The sequence below is a fragment of the Puntigrus tetrazona genome, chromosome 1 (genome assembly GCF_018831695.1).
Source record: "Puntigrus tetrazona isolate hp1 chromosome 1, ASM1883169v1, whole genome shotgun sequence".
NCBI lineage: Eukaryota > Metazoa > Chordata > Actinopteri > Cypriniformes > Cyprinidae > Puntigrus > Puntigrus tetrazona.
In genome coordinates this window covers 5038204-5060545 of record NC_056699.1, presented here as the reverse complement: position 1 = coordinate 5060545, position 22342 = coordinate 5038204, and the positions used below count along the sequence as shown (strand labels likewise).

At 36.7% G+C, this 22342-nt stretch overlaps 1 protein-coding gene across 1 annotated transcript in view; it reads left to right on the top strand.

Annotated features, from left to right (window-relative positions):
- The window catches only part of klf7a (Kruppel-like factor 7a), a 36888-nt gene extending 15066 nt beyond the window's left edge, over nucleotides 1–21822 (top strand). Inside the window, exons 2-4 of the mRNA XM_043240720.1 lie at nucleotides 8204–8816; nucleotides 12947–13070; nucleotides 16858–21822. Coding sequence (XP_043096655.1) covers nucleotides 8204–8816; nucleotides 12947–13070; nucleotides 16858–16909 — 789 coding nt within the window. The 3' untranslated portion in view covers nucleotides 16910–21822. The remainder of the gene's footprint in view (nucleotides 1–8203; nucleotides 8817–12946; nucleotides 13071–16857) is intronic.
- Nucleotides 21823–22342: the final 520 nt, after the last annotated feature.

Genomic DNA, 22342 nt, shown 5'->3' with positions numbered 1-22342 from the left:
GACGACTGGCGAAAATAGCGGTCAGTTCGGCTTACCATGCATTTTTTGCATTGTTGCAATTGTTGATTTTTAATCAACTTTAATTTCTCTTGAATTAAATCAAATTAGCTGATAACAAATGTTTCTACAGTGTAGCTAGTCATATATATATATATATATATATATATATATATATATATATATCCAAAATAAAATATGTCTTATGTATACATAAATACACACTCATACATGTTTATATTTGTTTATAATTTAAATTGTATTATAATATTCAAAATATATATTGTATATGTTTGTATTTATATATACATAATTAATATATTCAGAACACAAAAGCTATTTTATTTTCGATTAATAATAAATAATTATTCTTTATTATTTTATTATATATAGCAATTTAGTATTATTAAATTCATTACATTTATTAATTTAAATCTATCTACCTTGAATGCTAAATCAATATAAAGCAGCATAAATGTAAATTATGTAAAAAGTAAAATGAAAAAATATTATAAAAACACAGTAACAGTGAGTTTGAGGCCCTAATCTCTTCATGTTGTGCCCTGTTTAATGTTCAGATGTTTAATAACTTGGTCATGCAAATGCTTCTAACTACAAAGTCTTCTTAGCAGCTTTGAACCTGGAGTCGGGTCTGGCTCTCGCATCTTCTGTGAGCCCGAGACTACGTATGAATGTGTGTGTCGGCAAGCATCCGCAGATGAGATGCAGGTTATTTTTAGGCGCCGCCTGGCGAGGCTGTAAATGGGAGGCAGGGCGAGTTGTGAGGGCCACTGTTGATGAGATCACGCACGGCCCCATCATTCCCCCCGTCCTATCGATCGGCCGCGGCCTGAAGGGGGATTGTGTCTCAGGGTGCCGCCAGCTGGCCAGTCCCTTCCTGAATCAAAGCACTGGCAGGTGGTCATTTGTGGTCCCCCTCTCCCTTTAGCCCAAGTCTTACATTACAGATCAATGACTGATCAGAGAACAGGCTGGATGAGTTTCACTTCTAAGCCCATCCGTCAGGAGGGTGTCATTGGAGTAAGTGGATCTCTGGAGTCGCTGTGTATATCTAACAGGCCCTGGTCTTTTAAAAAGCCTTTGGAAGGGTTTCTTTGTTTTGTCCAATGACTAATCACCTTGCATGTGGTATATCAGACAGTCGGTACGGTCAGAAAGGCAACAAATACCTCATTTAGGAACTTACAGAGAGAAAAAAATGTTCTTAAATGGATAGATAAATAGAATGCACAAACTATCAAAAGTTTGACATAATTAAGATTTTCACAATTAGATGCTATTTACACTAAATAAATTAGCATAAGTCCAAATAGCAATGGATTCTATTTACACTAGGTAAAAATACCAGAATTTTTTAGTGATATGCTATTTACACTAAGTGAAAATATATATTAACAAATTAATAAATGGTCGACCCCCTTTAGTCAATAAATCCCTCTCTACACCTACCCTAACCACACCATAACCAAACACTTTTTTGATTATTCCCTTCATTATTATTGAATATAAATGTTTTTATGATGTGATTTAAAATGTAAAAATGGAGAAAAAAATGTCATAAGACTGATTCAAACCTACGTTGATCGCATCAAAATATAATCACCATACCTTTTACCATCTGCACCACTGAAACTGATATCAAGCGGTCCTCTTTTTGCAATGATGACTATCCTGATCAAAAGTGACAGAAAAGTGTTTATAATGTTAAGATGGTAATATTTTGAAGCAGCACAAGTGTTTTCAACATAACAAAAATAACTGTTTCTTGAGCAGCAAATCAGCATATTGTGATTTCTGAAGGATCATGTGACACTGAAGACTGGAGTAATGATGCTGAAAATTCAGCTTTGACGTCACAGGAATGAATTAGATTTTAATAATTAAATCTAATATTATATCCAAATAGAAAAGTTAAAAGTTTTATTAGTAGTATTATTGTTTTAACTGTATTTAAATAAATGTAGCCTTGGAGAGCATGAGTCACTGAATGAATCATTGAATGAACTGTAAATGACTCAACAACTCACGTATAAACAGTCATGTAGCCAATGAAACCCACAGGGGAAAAATGGGTTGCAAATAAAAAAATAACTAAATTAATTTAGAAAATAATGAATAAAATAAGCATTTAAAAAAATGATTTTACACACAAGTAACATTCTACAACCTAAACCATTTATTTTATCTTACTATTTTATTTTATTATATGTCTCTCATCACCCCTCATGCTGTGTTCTGGTCATTTTACTTGTCTTTTCCCTAAAATGCTTGTTTATGTTAGCACATCAGGCTAAAATTTGGTGATTTAATTTTTTATAATTTTTTTATGATTGTTACAATTAGTGTCCCCAAAAAATAACTCATACATTTCTAATATTGCATTCAGCATTTTTACAAACAAATTTTTTTATGTTTATTAAAAGTCCGGTCGCAGGTAACAGCAAACTAGGTAAAGGATTTTTAGCACGGGGGCCAAGTGCAGATGCTTTTGAAAGCAGGCTGATGTGGAAACATCACGTGTCCCGAGCAGCAAACGATTCTTCCATTCTCCAAATTGGAGGTTCCAGCCGCAGAGAAAGATTATTTTCCACAAGCACGTTTTGAGACCCTTTGACAAACGTTCTAGGACAGCGATCAACAACCTGACCTGACAAATAACCCCCGTTCCCCATGTTTTTGCCTCTCCGCCGCCAACGGCCTTTAGCTAGGGACAGCTGATGCTAAATCATCTCCCAAAAATTAATAGAGCATTTCTCTGTCAACTCGCTTAACAGCTGTTTGCATTTGGTCTGGATGTCGGTGCTGCTTCTCTTCCACGGGCTCCTCATTCATTTTTATAACCAGCTTGTTTTATTAGCTTTGTCTGCTGGAGGGAAGCAGTGCTTCGCTGTTAATTGGCGCACCGCACGACGGTATTCCCGCTGAGCGTCACGGTGCGAGAGGAAGATTGTACGAGGGTATCTCCGACTCCTTTTTCAGATCAGATTACCCTATATTAAACTTAATATAGTGCGAGCGATAGCCGCTCTTACATCGCTCTCGCCCGTTGCTCCGTTTATGCCGGTATTGGGTTCGACGGCCAAAGGCCATACTGAGATGCAAGAGGAAGTGACATGTTGTCACAGGTGCACAGATGCAGAAAAGATAATTGCGCAGCGGGTTCGACTACAGAAGACAGACATGTCAACATCGCTGCCATAACAACCGATCGCGAGCCAGGATCGTCACTTTACAGATGATAGATCGCGGCGAACCGGCGGCGAGGGACGGGTCACAAATCGGCGACGATGGACAGGCTTCCAAAACAAGTGAGTGACAGCGAAGGGCCTTGCGTTTCTCGCCCTCGTATTCTCAGCTGCGCTCGCTGCGGGGCACGTCACAGATGACTCACTTTATCAGTTCAAACCTCACCATGTTTGACAGGCGCTCTTTCTACGACGTGGTGCGAGATGCCGGCAGGGGGTCTTCACTTGCTCGGTTTCTACGCCCAGTGACATTAGACACTGGTAGATGCATGCAAGTTGCAACTGAGGTTTATCATGATTCGTTTTATTTTGTGTACTGTTTCTATACATCCAAACCACACTCTTAACTCTTTCCTCGTCAGCGTATTAGGAAACAATTGGCAGCTGCCAGCATTTTCACTAAAATTTCATTCTGGAAGATTTTGATGTTTCAATAGCCTAGCAATGCATCAAAATAAAGAACGAACCAACAAAGAGACTCTACGGTTAAACAAACAGACACAAAAATCTGATTTGTTGTAGATGCCAGTTAGTTTTTAAAGAATAAATCTGACATGTGACATGCATTTTAGGTTGTGTGGTATAAACAGATTGTAAATGGGGATCGTTTTTATTCCTGAACGCTGTTTTAAAACTAAAACGCAGTAGAGTGAGAGTAGAGAGTAGAGTTTGGTCATGTTTAGCATGAGAATTCAACTCTTTAGCAGTGTAAATAAGTCAGAATGCATGAAATAGCATGACCTCAACTACAGAACATTGCAGGTTTCCAAAAGCACCTTTCTGTGGTCAGTTCCAAAATATAATATTTTTTCTTAGTGGCAAAAACATTTGAGCAATCTAAATCTTTTTTTAAAGAACCTTTTGTGCAGTGTGCATATTCCATGGACGGTAAAGGTTGTTTATAGAACCTCAGATACTATTAAAGGACCTTTATTTTTTAAGCATATTGGCACAGCAGGTTTTCACCGACAAGCAAATGTTGAAAATACGGCATTAAAAGAGGCAATTAAACGGCCAATTAAAAGATATTTGGAGCAAGATCGGACAAAAAATAAGAAATGTCACACCTGGTTAATGTAAGATGATGTTTTTCATTTGTTTGTTGTGTTTCTATGGTAATGTTTTTGTCATTAGTGTAGTGGTTGTCACTGGGGATGTTCATTTTGCCTGCTTAAATACTCCAAATCAATCAGCAGAGTGTAGAACGAGTTCTTTCTGTGCTATTTTTAAATTGCTTGTCAATGTACATATGCATCAGAACATCATGTTTTACCATTGCATCACATCTTGCCATATTTATAAGCATCTTGTGCCTCAAATACTGCATTTTTAAGACAGCATGTCAAGAGGAAATAGTTAAAAATATATCTCAGATGCCAGAGATCTGTTTGCTGTTTTTTTTACTGAAAAACATGTGGCACAATTCTTACCAATTTTTTTGACCTTTCAGTACATCTTTCAGTTCGATCATTGCTCTAGTATGCATGCTCATTTATATGTATAATTAAATTAATTATATATATATATATATATATATATATATATATATATATATATATATATATATATATATATAATAAAACAATAAAATTATTAATTATTTTATTAATCTAATTATGATATGATTTAATCTATATTAATAATAATAGTAATAGTATTAAAGATTTTTTAAATATTAAAGTATATTTAGGTTTTAAATATAATAATCTAATTCAGCATTTATTGTTATTATTAATAATAATAATAATAATAATAATAATAATAATACATTCTATAAATAATAAAAAAATCTATAACCATCAAGTAAACCTGTTTTAACTGTTACCTATTTACAGTTACCAGCTTGTTTCTTGGGTTGTGTGTATATCTGTGTATTCTTGATTGTATTCAGCCTGGACAAGCTAATAAAAAGTTTTAAAAAATGCTACTGGCGTTTCATTTAATTGTTTTTTGCAGATGAAAACTATACTATATCTGGCGCTCTATCTGTTCATACCGTTTCGTACAGCTCGGTCTAATGAATACCTAATAGCTTGGCTTGGCTTTCTGATTGCAATGAAACGCCTGGAAGACACCAAATGACCTTGACTTGGGACTTGAGGTTTGTTTTATGCCATAGTCGCTCGCAGATCATGTGTGACCCACACAGGGACTACAACACAAAATTCTAGCCATCTGCTATCAAACCGAGCGACGCTCTGCCTTTTTATTGCCTATTTTATGGCAAAACTGGGGCGTCGAGTTGCGATCAGTTTTGATTAAACATCCAAATTGTCAGAGATTCGTGAATCCGCCGGGTGGCTTTTACGGCGACGCTTTTCGACTCGATTGGCATCCAGTCTGGCGCACCGCTAAATCACATGGCCTAGAGCGACCCAGACGGCGCTGGACGCATTGCATTTGCTGCCATTTTAAGTAACAATATCCCCTGAATGTCACTTCCTCGGGGGGCCTGCGGGAGGAGGGGCGAAGAGACGGAGAAAGCGAACGAGCGATAAGAAATACCTGACTCCCAAATGCTTCACCTTCACAACGTATCTGCCTCTTTTTCCAGACACACACATGCACATGCTGCCCTTTCTCGATACCACATGCTCAGGCGAACTCCCATGAACTCGGTCTGCCCGTGTTCCTGTCATACGTGTGACGGTTCGACAGCATGCAGGCATGACACTCCAGACCACCGCAGCCCTATAGCACATTAGAAAATCAATCCCTCCTGTGTCGGCGAGCGTCCAAAGGGCCCATACAGCGCTCACCGCTGCCGGCGTGCTGAGTGGAGGCTTTTAAATGTCATCGGTTGAGCTAGGAAACATGCACAGAGAGGCACGAGCCCATCAGCGCTTGCACTGAATGGAGAGCATCTCTTTACTGCTTCATTTAAGTGACTAATTACCCATCAGTTCAGGGCGCAGCGAGAAACCGTGTGTGTTTTTGTAAAAGGGAAAACAACAGATTTTTAGAAGCGCAAATATTTATTTTGAACGAGTCGAGAACGCTCTGAGACGGTTATGCGAAGATCTGTGTCTTCTAACTATAACGTCTCCTGTCGTGTTTAGATATTCCGGGTGACGTCTCAGGTAATGTCAGTTCAGCTATGCTCTGTTTACCTGACTTCTGAAACCTTCAGTTCAGCGCAGACATTAAAATGCTTTTAACGCTGAGAAAAAACGGCAGACGCTCCTTTCATAAAATGACAAGCAAACAACATCGCCTAGCAACAGAAGCTGCTCTGTGTTTGGAGCCAGAGATTCAAGCGAGACATTTATAGCTAGAGGCCAGTTTGTCTGAGATGATAGGTTACTGTTCTTTATCATTTTGTAAAAGGTTTGGGTCATGTTATGAGAAACGTTTCAGAAAATGAAAGCTTGACATTACTGCTCCTTCTTAGACAACTGTGCAATTATTTATTTAAAAAGTAAATAAATTGATAGATCTTCCAACTGTTTTTGCTTCCAATGTTTTTTTTTTATTTATTTTAGATTTACATGTCATTACATTTACGCACCTATGCTTTAAAGAAAAAATATATATATATATATATATATATATATATATATATATATATATATATATACTATGTATATATATATATATATATATATATATATATATATATATATATATATATATATGTATATATAATGTGTGTGTGTGTGTGTGTGTGTATAATCTCATACAGTAATAAAAGACTGTTAATAGGGTCATATATGACATAGCAGTCGCAAAGGAGCGTTTACAGGGTTTTTTTTTTACAGTTTAAAAAGTGTACACTGAAAGAGGTTTTGTGTTGTTTAATTTCAAAACAAAGAAATTTTTAAATGATCCTTTATATGGCCCCTTGAAGTATCTTAAAGGAGCGGTAGCGGCTCGTAAGTTGCCATTACATCGTATTATGTTGACGCTGCTGTTCTGAGCACAATTCTTTATAGTGAAATATAAAAACCCATCCAAAATGGAAGAATACAAGTCTGATGGCTCTTTCTCTTTCACACTCGCTCTCTTTCTCTCTCCCCCTTCTGTTTGAAGAGCCAGTTTTGCTCCACATAAAGCGCTCTAACAAGCAATTCAGGCCAGGTCTGTTTCTTCAGCTCCAGAGAGCTCCAGTCTAGCCTGTGTAATCAATCACAGTGTAACCATCTATTCCTGAAGACCTGCTGAAGCAAATGATATGCAGTAGCAGTCTCAGTACCTAGTTAACAGTCCAGAAAGGGGTTAGTCTGAAGAAAAAGGAAAAAAAATGCATTACTTTACACGCAGCGCTAATGAGGTAGATTAGCCTGGATGATTTTATCTTGCATTTAATTGCTTGAGTTGTTTAATAGGTACAAACAAAGTGTAAATGTTATATTTAAAGTGATATTAAAAGAAGAAATGGATCTGGTGTCAAGTAACAACTGCATTTTAGATGCATCTCAGTGAAAGACTGAGACCTAAAGTATGTAAAGTAAGCTTTATGATTATGATTACTGATTCATGAAACCATTGCAATACATGTTTGCTAATAAAGATGTAATTCTAACAAATTATTTTATGCAAATGATTTATGAATGATTTCTTTAAAAATCCCTTTGTTTTATGACAATGTAAGAATGCTTTATGAAAAATGTATTGCGTTCTTGGCAGCAATTTAAAAATAACTAGTAAGCAAAGTAAGCTTAACATAATGTGAAATTTAATAATTTAGTCTTAAACTATGTTTAGTCATGTTTTTATGAAGGTTTTACAATAAAACTGTACTATTCTGATCTATACCTATATCTATATCTATATATATATATATATATATATATATATATATATATATATATATATATATATATATATATATATATATATATATATATATATATATATATATATATATATATATATATATATATAATCAAATCACTTGCATTGTTCAGGTCAATAAAAACATTGAAATCTTTTTTCCACAGACATGTTTGGAGTTGGAACGCTATCTACAGACGGAACCCAAACGGCTCTCCGATCTTTTTGACGAGGAACTAGACGGCCTACTTACCCCCTCCTTCATGAAGGAAGATGTGGATGAAGACCTGTTAGACCCGCTCCTTCCCAGCCTCAACAACCCCCCCAGCCCTCCTCCTCCTCAGCTCACCCCACGCAAAGAAACCCTGTCCTCCACTTCCTCTACCGTGACCTCTCCAGACATCACCTTAGGGGTCAACGCAGCCCAGCTGAATGCCGTCACCTCACTAACACCTCCCTCGTCCCCGGAACTGGGCCGTCACTTAGTCAAACCCACCCACACACTCAGTGCCTCGCCCGACGGGACCCTCACGCTCAAGCTTGTGGCCCGAAAGGTGGGCTTAAGTTCTGCCAAACTTGTGGCGGCCCACCCTGTGCCGCTTTCTCCGCAGCATGGCAGCAGCGGCGCACAGAGCGACGGAGAACAGGGCGGCCCCTGCACCGTGGGAGCTGGCGAGATGGCAGAGAACAAGAAGAGAGTCCATCGCTGCCAGTTCAACGGGTGTCGGAAGGTCTACACCAAGAGCTCACATCTGAAGGCGCATCAGAGGACACATACAGGTAAGCCAGTATATTTTTGAAATTCCATATTGTAATTATTGTGCTGATGGTTTCCCATTTTTTTTTTGTGACTTTAGTGTCCTGCATGTTGCACAGTTCCCCAGTAGGTGGCAAGTAGACGGATATGGAATTAATAAATAAGTGAATCGTTCAGTTAACTGACTCATTCAAAAACACTGATTTGTTGAAGAAAGAAACAATTAACTATATTTAACTATATTTAGTCATTGAGTCAAACTGATTTGTTCTAAAACACTGATTTAATTAGGAACTATACAAATTTCCTACATTTGAATGTGTCGTTGAATCATTCATTTAACCAATTTGTTCGGAAAACTGATTGAAACAATTAACTGTACTTATGATTAAGTCATTTACGGAAATTATTTAATTATTCACTTAACTGACTCGTTCAGAAACATTGATTTGTTGAAGAATGACGCACTTAACTGTAGTAAGTGAGTCATTGAATCATTTGTGGAACTGATTTGTTCAAAAAACGCAGATTTATTCCGGAACAATACAAATAACTGCAGTTGAGTGAATTATTGAATCATTCCTTCAACTGATTTGTTCTGAAAAATCGATTTAAATGATTAACTGTATGAGTAAGTCATTTATTGAATTGATTTGTTCAGAAACACTGATTTGCTGAGGAATGAAAAAAGTGAATTTCTGAGTGAGTCATTAAATCATTATTCTGAAAAACTAAATATTACACATGCATACAAACATATACACATATATAGATTTACACACACACACACACATAAGTTTAGATTAGTTGTGGCTATAAACACTTAACCTCCTCCAGTAATAACGTTATACATTTAGAAATACTCGGTTTTACCACATTTATCATTAATTTTCTTATTTTGAGCAATCGATCTTATTTTACACAATAAGCGACAAGCTGATGTAATTAATGGTGCTTCGTCGTCGCCATGGCAGCGTGCCTGTCCAGCCCCTCGTGGCAAACATTTTCTCAAGGTTGCGACAGTACTTCCTCAGCAGATTCGAATGGTGCAGGAAACGGCCATAATTCTCTGTCTCTTCGATCTCAATCCAAAAGCACTCAGACTGCTGTCCCAAAGCTGTCCACGGAGTGAATAACTGCCTCATGATGGATGGACCGGCTGGAATGAGACGTACTCGCCTGTATATTTCCCTATGTCTGCCGCACGCCTGTTAACACACCAGAGCAGATCCCCATTTCTTTAAACCCGAACATGCCACATGGTAATGGCTCCCTTCTGATGTATTAGACAGTATTTAGGACATGTATATTATGACAGGAGGATTGACGGTCCAGAATGCACAAGAACACAGGACGCCTTGTCAAGGTCCAAAAAGGACAAGAAAGCACCATAAAAAGTGTTTGATGCTCTTTCTTAGCTTTCTCAAGTCACAGCTTTAAGTAACAATTCTCTGAAAATCTTACTGTATACCATAGTTTTTAAACCTTGACATTTCACACCAAGTTTGAAGACTCAAAAACCAAAAGCCAAACAAATAATATTTGTGTTACAAGAAATATTTACATATCTGGGAACTTTTTTTTACATTTTAAATGTGCTAAAAAATTAAATAAAACGATATGACATAACATCACATAATAATATAATATAATATAATATAATATAATATAATATAATATAATATAATATAAAACTGCATTATTCTTTAGGCCTAGTTTTTGATCAATTGCAATGTCTTTGAATTGCATTAAACTCTTACACCAAACAATATATTAAAGAATGTTTAGATGACTTTAAAAAAAACGTATATTATATCATTAAACCTTTTTCCGAAAAAAATTGTGCTTGCCTGAAACAATAATGCAAACTGTAATTTCTTTTTGCGAAGTAAAACTGCATAATTCATTAGCTGTAGTCTTTGAGCAGTTTCTGTATTTCCGTACTGCATTTGTCCAAAAAAACAAAAAAACAAAGCAGCAATGAGCTGCGTTCAAATCTGATGCCAAAGCGATTCGTCAACTCGTTTGCAATTAGCGAAATCCTATTTCGGAGGCGTTATTACTTGGACAAATTCTGTGATTGAGATTTGCGCAGAAACGAAGGCGGCGTGAATGGAAATGACATTGCCCTCTGGAGCGTTTTATGAATGGCGTTTCGGGAACGAGATAAGAGCGGGTTTTCGGGCGAGACGCAGAGGGGTGCGGAGAGGAACGCGGCGGCAGTCGTTTCCACTTTGTCTGTTGCCCTGCGTTCCATTATAACGAAGTCTGAAACTTGGAAGAGCGGTGAAGGGCAGAAAATGGCTTTCTGCTTGGTGCCGCCGTGTGCCGCCCAGATCATAATGAGTCTTTCTGTCTGCAGTTTAACTGAGAAAATGTAATTAAGCGAGACTCCGGCACCTGTAAGGGTGCAGAGAGAGAGAAAAAGTGTGTGTGAGAGACGAAAGGTTGTGTGATGGGGGTGGGGAGTTGCCAGGCAACTAGTGTGTCTCTGAACGGGACTCTATAATTGGGAACGATTCTCGGGTCTCTGCGCTGGTTTCAGCTTACACCGCTAGCCTCGTCCGTGCACTTTCATTCCCACCGCGCATACACGCATATATCCACTTGTACATACGTGTATCATGTAACATCCCGGTTGCCAGGCAACTGCATCCTCCCCTGCCAGTATGAGCCGTAATTGGCTGGTGGCACAGAGGGACAGACGATGCCAGATCGAGCCGGCTCCACTGCTGCCTCCTACGTTACGCTCCTGCCCGGTTGCTAGGCGACAAACTCCAGCATCCGTGCCTCCCTGACTTATAATTGGCTGGTGCTGTGGTCGTAGGGAGCGCAGGTCTAAACCTGTCCTGCTTAATGTGGCTAGCTTGTGAATGTGTGTGAAATGGAACGCAATTTAGCGCTCAAAATTCTGATCTAAATATAACTTGTTGTTGTTTTTACGGCTCAGAATGAAAGTGTGGCTGTCATGGAAGGTTCTTCGTGCTGAACAACAAGTCGCCATGAAATGAATTCAGTCCATTTTACTTGCCTAGTGGTACCTGTACAAAAGTGAAACGGATGTTTAAATTTAGTTTTTTTAAAAATTGATAATTGAAATAAATAAGCTTTAAAAATAGCCGAATAAATACAGTTAAAGAAATTATAAATGAAACTTTAAAATAAATGAATAAATAAAAAGCAAATAATAATGAAATATTTAAAATAAACAAATAACTAAATAAGCTGTCAAAATAAATAAGTAAATAAATAAATTAAACAACATTTAAAACAAACAACTAAATAAGATTTAAAAATAAATAATATTATATTTAAAATCAAATAAATATTATTCAGTCAATCACGTGGATAAAACAAATGTGTCGTAAATGCTAGTACTTAATGAAACTACTTGGTTATTACTTTGTTAATGTTATATCACATGTCAGTAAAACTGTAAAAAATATTATGTTTGCCTGTTTGTTTTTACAGACTAATATGTATTAAGATAGTAAATAGGATCAATTTTGCTTTCGCATTTGAGTTAATGTTGATTTAATGACTGCTAGTTAAATTTAAGAGCCGTGTTTGCACGAAAATCTGACTTATTTTATCATCAAGCGATTTATATGAAGCCACAGTCTTGTTTCGGAAGATTTGTAGATGTGGCAAACAGTGGAGACAGGGCCAGCTGGTTGACAGTAAATATGAGGTTCCTCCCCATTACCCATCATTACTACTCCAATTATCACCTCTCCCAGAGATCCAAATAAACTCTGCCTGCCCCCCATTTCATACGATACGTTCACAGCAGCGCTAATGAACGAGCGACGAGACCCCGTACGAACCGCAGCTCTCCTACGAGGCAGCTCCCATCCACGACCGAAACGCGCAACATCAAAAATGTGAACGCAGCCTCTCACATCTGTTAAACGCAGTGAAGATCTCATTGAAAGCTCATCGAGTTCATTTGGTCCGACAGCTGTGCTCTCTAATGACGATCATGTATTTCATAAACTCCAATTGTGTCAACACTCTTCCGATAGGCTAATCAACTTAAAACAAATGAATTAGACGGCTGGTTGGGCCGAGTTGCTGATTTCAAGGACCCACGAGGAAGAAAGCGGGGTTTTTAATCAGGTGTGTGTGTGCGTCTGTTTGTGTGTCGTATCAGGGGAGAAGCCGTACAAGTGCTCATGGGAAGGCTGCGAATGGCGGTTCGCGCGAAGCGACGAGTTGACGAGGCACTACCGCAAACATACCGGCGCCAAGCCTTTCAAGTGCAATCACTGCGACAGGTGAGTCTAAACATGAGGCCATCGTCTGTGTGATGCCTGCGAGAGCTAGCTGACTTTATATTATAGTTCATTTCGTAGCAAACAATAGAGTGACAATGCTACACTTCATATTATTTATTCATCATCTATTTAATATATTTCTATTTTAAACCCTTTGTCATTATCGTATAATCATTACAGATGCAAGATAAAACAGATCTTGATTAATTGCATCCAAAATAGAGGTTTTGGTTTACGTAATATGTGTGTACTGTGTATATTAATTATGTAAATGGATTAAATACATTTACAAAAGTGGGTTTATGTCCATAAAAACGTCCATATATGCTTTTAAGATTTTAAATACATTTTGGAGAATAAAATGTCACAATTTGGTTTAAATAATGTTACATTGTAATTTAGTGTAACAGAATATTTATGTAAAAATTCATACTTATTCTGACATATTAAAAAATATATAAAAGAATAAGGGAGCCTATTATATTTGATTGTGTTTTAAACTAGCAAAATATTCTTATTAACAAACCTTTTAATTTATTAAAAAAAAAAAAGCAATTTTAAAGCAGTATTATTGTTTTGTACTTGAGCCCTTTTTAAATGTTTGACCCATAAATAAATACACATATATGTGTATATATATATATATATATATATATATATATATATATATATTATTTATTTGGGAAAACATATAATAATTTTTATTATATAAACAAAATTTATATATAATATAAAATATATCAATATAAATAGATACATGTAAATACTTTACAGTATGTGTTTGTTTTTATGTATACATAATAAAAATACACAGCACACATATATCATGTAAACAAAAACCTTTATTTTGGATGTGATTAATCGTTTGACTACACTAAACATTTCTAAATTGCATATACTGCAATTAATGAGCAGCACCAAAAATAGATAGTTTTTCATGTATATATTAATGCAAAAATACTTTGCATATTTTGTAATTCTCAATATAATTAAATATTAACCACTATTATAATACCATTTTGTAACTTTAAGCGAAGACAAAAGTTTGTTATTTAAGAAATACCGATTTGTAATAATATTTAGTAATTTTATAAATAAAAACAAATCATTTAGTTCTAACTAAGACCTGTTTAGTTCTAGCACCTTGAAGGGATTTGGGGAATTTTTGGTCAGCAATTTGTGTAACCTGATTTATATCTTAAACATTATTTTTAATGGCAAAACCTAACACAGGTGTCCTGGGTCTAAAAATGTGATGAATAGTCTGAAATCTTTTCATTTTCAAATCTGTATCTAAGATGGTCCACCTGTCACCTGTGCCAGTAGATGTAGCTTAATGATTAAAAACATCTGCAATTCAGACAACGGTTCCTCTCTATTCAGGTCTTGTAGATAAGCTTTCAGATAGAGCGTGGTGAGGGACAAGTATTTGCTGCATTTGTTTTGATTTTCAACATTGCATTGTACTATATATACCCGCACAACTGTGCAAAAAAGACCAACTGGTATCTTGATCAACAAAAAGCTAGTCATTTCTATATTTTGCAGATAACTAAAATAAAAAATAACCTGCAGTCAGATCTGATTGGGTTAAAAGTAACTAAGAACAACTAACTTACTAACTAACTAGCTAGCTAACGCAATAAAACACAATAAAAAATGTAATGCATAATAAAAAAACATTAACTACTAAACACGGTAACACTTTACGGTAAGGTTAATTGGTTAACATTAGTTAACAAAACTAATTAACATGAACTAAGAATGCACAATACTTGAACAGCATTTATTAATTAATTTCAGCGTTTACTAATGCATTATTTAAAATTACAAGTTTGTTACCATTAGCTTATAAACTAACATGAACTAACAAACAATGAACAGTATTTTTATGAACATTAACAAAAATAATTACTGTAATGTATTGTTCAATGTTTGTTCATGTTAGTTAATTAACTAATGTTAACTAATTGCAACTAGCTAGTTAAAAATAAAACGTTACCAGATTATTACAACTGTTAAATATATAGGCTTTATATATATATATATATATATATATATATATATATACCACGAGAGCTCTACGATTATTCCCACTGAAATGTCCCTTACTCTGTATCGTGCTTTCTCATTGGCTAAACCTGTAGATCTTTACTGATGTCATTCCTAGTCAAAACACATTTCACGGCTCAATCCTTTTCAGGATTTGCCACTTCTCTCAGATCGAGCCTTTGATAATCCATCGACAGTCACATGAATAAGCAACAGTTTGCCTCAGATTTTGGCAAACGTATAAACTAGTTGCATTTTTGAACATTTGGTTCCAGCAATAACGGTTCCGCCTTAGACGCTAAACTGAAGGATTCGGAGCGCTCCGCACAAAAGCTGTAATCAATGCAAATGCATGCTGCTGCGCTCTAAATGTTCCAACATACTTTACATGGAAGTTCTTTTATTTCATAAAACATAAACATCATAAAATATAAAAAAAAGTATGCATTTCCATTTGGGTACAAAGCTAAGCACCCAGATCTGTGCTTTCTTTCAGAACATTTTCAATTTGGGCGCAGTGCCTGCGAGACACTTGCCTCCTGGTATTGACCAAGAGCTTCCACCTCTGAAGTGAATCTTAACTCGTCTTCGCTTTGATGTATAAATAGGTCCTTCATGCTTGTTAGACTTGCGTATCTCACTTTGAGCTCAGCTCCGCCCTCTCTTGTCATCCTGGCTGCTCGTACACCTTGGGGAATCCATTCTGCCGTTGTCGAGGGAGCCCCGGATTACCATTACAATGATGGAGTTGACGGGAACAGTGGAGAGCAGCATGCGGAGGGGCTCCCCGTCTCGTCTGAACAGTAAATACAGTAGAGCGAGACGCTAGACCTGTAGCTGTGGCCCTCAGGCCCCTTCTTAATCCGGCCCGACCGTGTCCGGACCCCCTGTCAGGACAGCGGGGTGGGGGTGTGGAGGAGGGTGGAGGTACACCAGCTGGTTTGGTGCCTCCTGGCAGTGGCTTGATCTGCCATCTGTCCGGTCCTGCCAAAAACACACCCCTTGATTTCCCAATTCGTGTTCCTCCCCTCGCCGTTCCAGGACAGGTGAGACTTAGCATGAAAGCATATGTCTTAGGGACGGGTCAAGATGCTCCAACAATCAATAGGTTTATCTAGACTCCCATTTTATTCAGCTTTAGGAGAGTGTTAAAAATATAATAGGAATAATTTATTAATAATAATAATAATAATAATAATAATAATAATATTGCTGTAATATATATATATATATATATATATATATATATATATATATATATATATATATATATATATATATATTTTTTTTTTTTTATGCCTTTTCAAAACCCAAGGCCACTTTACAAGTCAAGTCTAAGAAATAGAAACTAATTAACATCAATATCAGGAGACAGAATACACACAATAATATTCCACAATCATAATAATAATAATATAGTATTGCATATAATAAAACATCATCATATTGTTGCATATTATTATTATTATTATTATTATTTTATTTCCGTTAGACAATGTATACAATTAGTTTTTATTTATACATCATTATTCATACTTACACACTGTTATAAAATATATGAGATGCCATTTAAAAAGTTAAAAAAGCTCAGTCCTTTAAAACTAAAAAAGTACTCCTTACTGTTCCAGCTCATCCATTGTATGTGTCGTCAGATAATAATGAGGTTACGATCAAACCCGTCCAGACTTCAGATCACACAGGTTTCCTAATAAGGTCTTTTTTCTTCACCCCTCAGGTGTTTCTCCCGATCCGATCACTTGGCACTGCACATGAAGAGGCACATCTGAGGAGGAGGAGGTGGCAAAATGGCGAGGTGGAGGAGGAGACGGAAGGTAGAGGGAGAGAAGGAGAGGGATGATGGGAAGGAGCCGGATACCACTCAGGCCGTTCGCTCCTCCCACCAAGAGTGGCCTCCCGTAGGGGAACCGATCAGCACGGGCTGAACTTAGACCAGGTCTTGAGGATTGGTCGGCCACGTCTGATCATGAGGATGGAAATTCAGAGGTCTACAGATCTGAGAAGGTGGTACGACATTTTATGTCACTTAATGTGCTTCAGTAGGTATTTGCCCAATGCTCAAAACTTAAAAAGATACTATTATTGCGTTCCAACTTCTCTGAGAAACATTGAAAGCTTTCATCAGTCTTACATAGAGTATGTCACAAACAGACAGGATGTGTCCCAAAATGATCTTCTCAAAAACCTTCGGAGAACATCGTAGCGATAGGATGTTATTTCAAAGGAATTTTTTTTTTTTTTGTTTCCCATTTTGAGCAAGGATTATCTTTCCGCTTTGATCCCGCCAATCCACAGCCAAGATCTAAAGTGGAACGTCCATTCAGAGAAATCTAGACTTCAAAGGTGAAGTGGACTCACCCATCGCTCAAATGTGAATCTGATTGGGGGCAGTGGAGGAAACACTCTTACCTTCTTCGCAGACAGATTAATCTCTCTTTCACGTCCCTCCCTGCCAACCAACTGCTGCGCAGCGACACTTTGAGACTTTTTATAAAAGAAAAAAAAAAATAAAGAAGAGATCTTTTTGAATGATGACTGTGTTATATAATTCAGAAGACTTCTTTTTTGCTTTTCTCCTGTGGATGTGTACAAAATAGAAAAAGAAAATTACATAAAAATGGACCAAAAAAAAAAAAAAAAAAAAAAAACTGCCATATGCACAAGCGAAGAGTAGTGGATTCTACACTGGCACAGACAGAGGTGGACTTCATTTCTATAGAAACGCAAACTTTTAGTGGTGAAAAAAAGAAAAGAAAAGAAAAGAAAAGCAATGTTGTTGTTGCACACGTTTTGAGCATTCCTCAACATTATTTATGACCCATGAAACGTTATCCCATAAACTTGGGTTCCTTCGGGATTTCTAGGACTAGCATGAAATGAGAAAAGCACCATGGTTTATCTGCGGACTTCACTACAGAATAATGACTTCCATCATTCAAGGCAGAGATTTGCAATCACAACGTTTAGATTCTGTAAATGCATCACGGTATGTCCCGAAAAACTGTCCGGACAGACATTTCCCATCAGTTATTTTAGTTTGCACGGATGGAAGCATCCTAAGAAAGGTGTGTGTTGTGTTTCGCTGGTCCTGCAGGTGACTTTGTGATGTTTTTTTTTCTTTGTTTTTTTTTTCTTACACATTACATATCTTGTGTTCCCGGTAAAAACAGCTGTACAGTGTGTAAATTGTATAGTAAAAGTGAGGTTTAAATTACAACGTACAATCAAGTGTGGGATGGAAAGTGTTCCTGAATGTAAGGTTGTTTGATTGTGGACGGCCCTGCACTTATGCAATCATTCAGACCACTGAAAGGCCTGATCTTCTCAACATAGATCCCACTTTGGCTCATGCATGAAGATCTACACGAATGCTTGTTGATGAAGGAATAATTCACATCAAATGAGAAATCGGTCATCGTTTACTCAACCTAATGTCATTCCAAACCAGTATGACTTTCTTTCCTTGGTGGAACGCTAAAGAATGGAAAACAGGAACGGAGGCTGTCAAACAAAAAAAAAAGACATTGAAGGACCATAAAAATAGTCTATAGTGCGACTGTAATTCAAGACTTGTGCGAAACGGACCAAAATTTACTCGTTATTCAAGTCTTACTTTTTTGCGGTAGCTCTTGAATCTCATTCTCACTTCCATATTTTCAAAATGACAAATAAGACATGGAAAAAGCTTGGGTTTTAGGACAAAAGTATCTTCGCGCACCTATAATACGTAAGATTTCAGATTTCATTGAAGCTGCTTTTATGTTATATATGAAAATGATAGTCGAACACCAATAGCCTCACAGTGACTCGAGTTTGATTCCCAATCCCGATTCCCAATATTTTCCTGTCATAAGTCATACAGCTTTGGACCAACATGAAGGTCAATAAATAACAATTTCATGTGAACTATTGCTTTTCCAACAACCTGATTAAGCGGTTTTGTGTTCATTTGTGTGATTAAACTGAGAGGCCGAGATCTGAAGATGTATAAAATGAGCACAAACAACATAGATTTGCTTTATTTTTTAACCACCGCACTGTATATAAACATCAAGATGCCGATTCAAAGACTTATAAACCCCTGAGATCAATGCATAAACGGAACCAAAATTAAATTTTAGACAGCATACACATTAGCATTTTTATTGCATATCATGACCTTTATTAACCATATCTACAGATCATAAAAAGCACCATCTGGATCATATCACCCAAAAATAGGTGATGGACAAGGATATTCATGTCTTGCTCAAGCCGTCTGTCAGTTTTTTGCCCTTCTCACTCACTTGTCTAACATGGACCAACGGGAGGCCCGTCTGACAGAATGGCAGTATGGGTAATGAGAAAGGAATTGGGCTCTCCCGGCTGCGGCCAGCGCTGGTCGCCCTCTCAATGGGGCGGAACGGAGTAGGACCACACTGGGGGTCGGACGCCACACTTATGCTGACCGGGAGATCTTATCGCAACCGCCCGACACAGTCAATTTCACCATGTAGCCGGGTGTCAGCTTACCTCCTTCCCTAGCCACATTAGCTCCATGAAAAATAACAAAGACACAAGGTCACCGGAATCCAGAGCAGAGCCGCGTGCATCCGATGTCCTCAAGAGACCATCGCACGGGCCGCTTTTCCAGCTGAAATCTAGTGCATGATATCTGCTTTTCATAGAGGATTCAAGACTGCAACCTGAAATGTTACAATTTATCTGTAGTTCAGAAAACATGATCGTGGGCTATGCAGACTAGGAAGCGAAGCTTCATGTTGTCCCACATTTTTGGGCAAAACAATCCAATGTCAAGTCTCGAAAACTATTAGTAGATCAATCCTGTTGATCATGTATGCAAGATAATAATTTCAGTTTGACAAAGACTTAGATTTGATATTGGTGCACACAATAGTATTTGTTTTAGGGTCTATGGCGAGAAGGATAAACTCCATACGATAAATAACATCACAAACACGTTTCATATTTCACCTCGAAAAACGAAAGAGATAATACTGAGATTAAATGAGGCGTTTATTCTGCAGTGTGACATTATTACCCAATTCTCATTTAAAGTTGCAGTTCTTAACTTTGTTTTGGTTCAAAATGATGCTAAATCAGTTATTGGGCAAGTAACCAGCCAGTGTTGAAAACTTTCCTTAGCGATCTCCTTAACTTAGCTTGATTTATTGGTAATAAACAATAGTCAAGCGAAATATTTAACATGTTGATAACAAAGTATATGAATAACCAGTATATATGAATAAACAGAACAAAAGCGGCAGACATGTCCAGTGAAAATTAACATTTGGTTCATACGGTGTATATTGATAGTCACATACAAAGAGGCAAAACTTATGGACTGCAGCTTTAACTGTAATATATTTAATAAATAATGTAAAATTGTACAACTATACATGTAATGTAACTATATATGTAATCGTATAACAATATATGTATATGTTCATAAACAATACTGTCATGATAATATTGTCACGATGCAAAATAATGTTAATTGGCAGTTTTAGGTGAAATATGACGTAGGCATTTCTCGTCAGGCTTTGTGAGGACAGTGTTCACATCACAAGTCTTGTGCTGAAATTCTCACGGAGCTTGTCAAGTTATTGCATTCTATGAATCAAGATATATGATGTTCACTAGTAGTTTTCCCAGTGGACATTTGACCATTTGTTCACTTTAAGTGCACCTTTTTCTTAAAACCCTTCTTTAACATCCTCCAGCCGGACCAATTAGGCATGTTACCTTGGCAAAAACTAGCTAATGAGTTCGTCTTAATGGTCCTGAGAAACCCCACAGAGCAGCTCGTTGTCTGCTTTTTAGGGCTTGTTTTATGTGCGCCGTCTTTAGTTTCTCTCGAGTGTGTATAAACCTTGTATGTTACCCACTTAAACGGCTTTTAAATCGCACAGACAACTAACTGACCTTTTTGCTGTGGGACAATGCAATGATTTGTAATTACCGATGCACACTTGCAGGTACGTTTTTTTACATTCGGCAATGAAACGGTTCCATCTTAAAGATCTGGCATGAGCTGAGACACCACTAAACATGCAGGGAACACTGAATTAGGAGTTCGAATGCATTTCATAATTCGTGACGTTATGATTAGTCCGCTTTAGAGGTCTGTACATGTTATAGTTATGTTTTTGGATTGACGCATTAGTCTATACGTTCACGTTAGCAGCTGGTCTCCATTCGCTCACTAGACATCTGAAGCATTGTTTCCTTTGTACCCTTCTATTGCTCAAAACGCTGTGCTAAAAGCTTTCAAATGGACGGTATGAAGCCGATAAACAGAGTGATTTCCAATGTTCGTTGCACTCGTAGCATAGTTTTCTGGTTAAAGGCTTTTTTCCACACTTCCTGCTGTAAATTAAATCTGTTCCGATCCCTCTGCTTTTCGCAGGCATTTCATGCTTTCCACTCTGCTCCTATATTTATGCCGTTTTTTATTTTTGTTTTATTTGCTGTAAAAAGTGTTTGCATATATTATTTGTATTATATGATGTTAGTATGACAATGTTCTTTATTAAGGAAAAAGGAAAAGAGTTTATTTTTGTTACCGGTTTGTTTCATAATTCTTTTTTAAATTGGTATTGTAATATATCTATGCAAGAACTGTTAAGTGAAGCATTTTTATTTAAGAATGTCATTATGTGTAATAAATGGTAGAATCTTACTGATATTGTAGTCTCCTTGTTATTTTTAACCCTTCGTGACTTGAAGTCAGAATGTCTCTGAATATTTCTACGTCTATTTCGTTAAGGGATGTATACTGGTATTACAATTTCTACCATTCGGAACCAAAAAGAATTGTAATTTTAATCATTTTAATGAGATCAAAAACATCATTTCCCAATGAAAAATGTTCCCAAATACCAATGCCAATTACGTAAAAAAATGTGGCTGGATTCTGTTGAATTAAGGTAAGCAAACTCGGAATATGTGTCTACAATACAGTAGAGTTATATATAAATAAATATTATTTAGTTTAAATAAATAACCTCAAAATATCATAACTGAGACCATTTGCAATCTCTCAAACTGCTGTATTTCTGAGTAAATACTGTTTCAAAAATGTTAATTTTTAAATGTGTATTAGTGTGCAACTTTTGATGTGATACAACATTAATCTATTATTACTGAAAAATATTTAAAAAGGAAAAATGCAAATTTGTGTAAATAAATACATTTGTTAT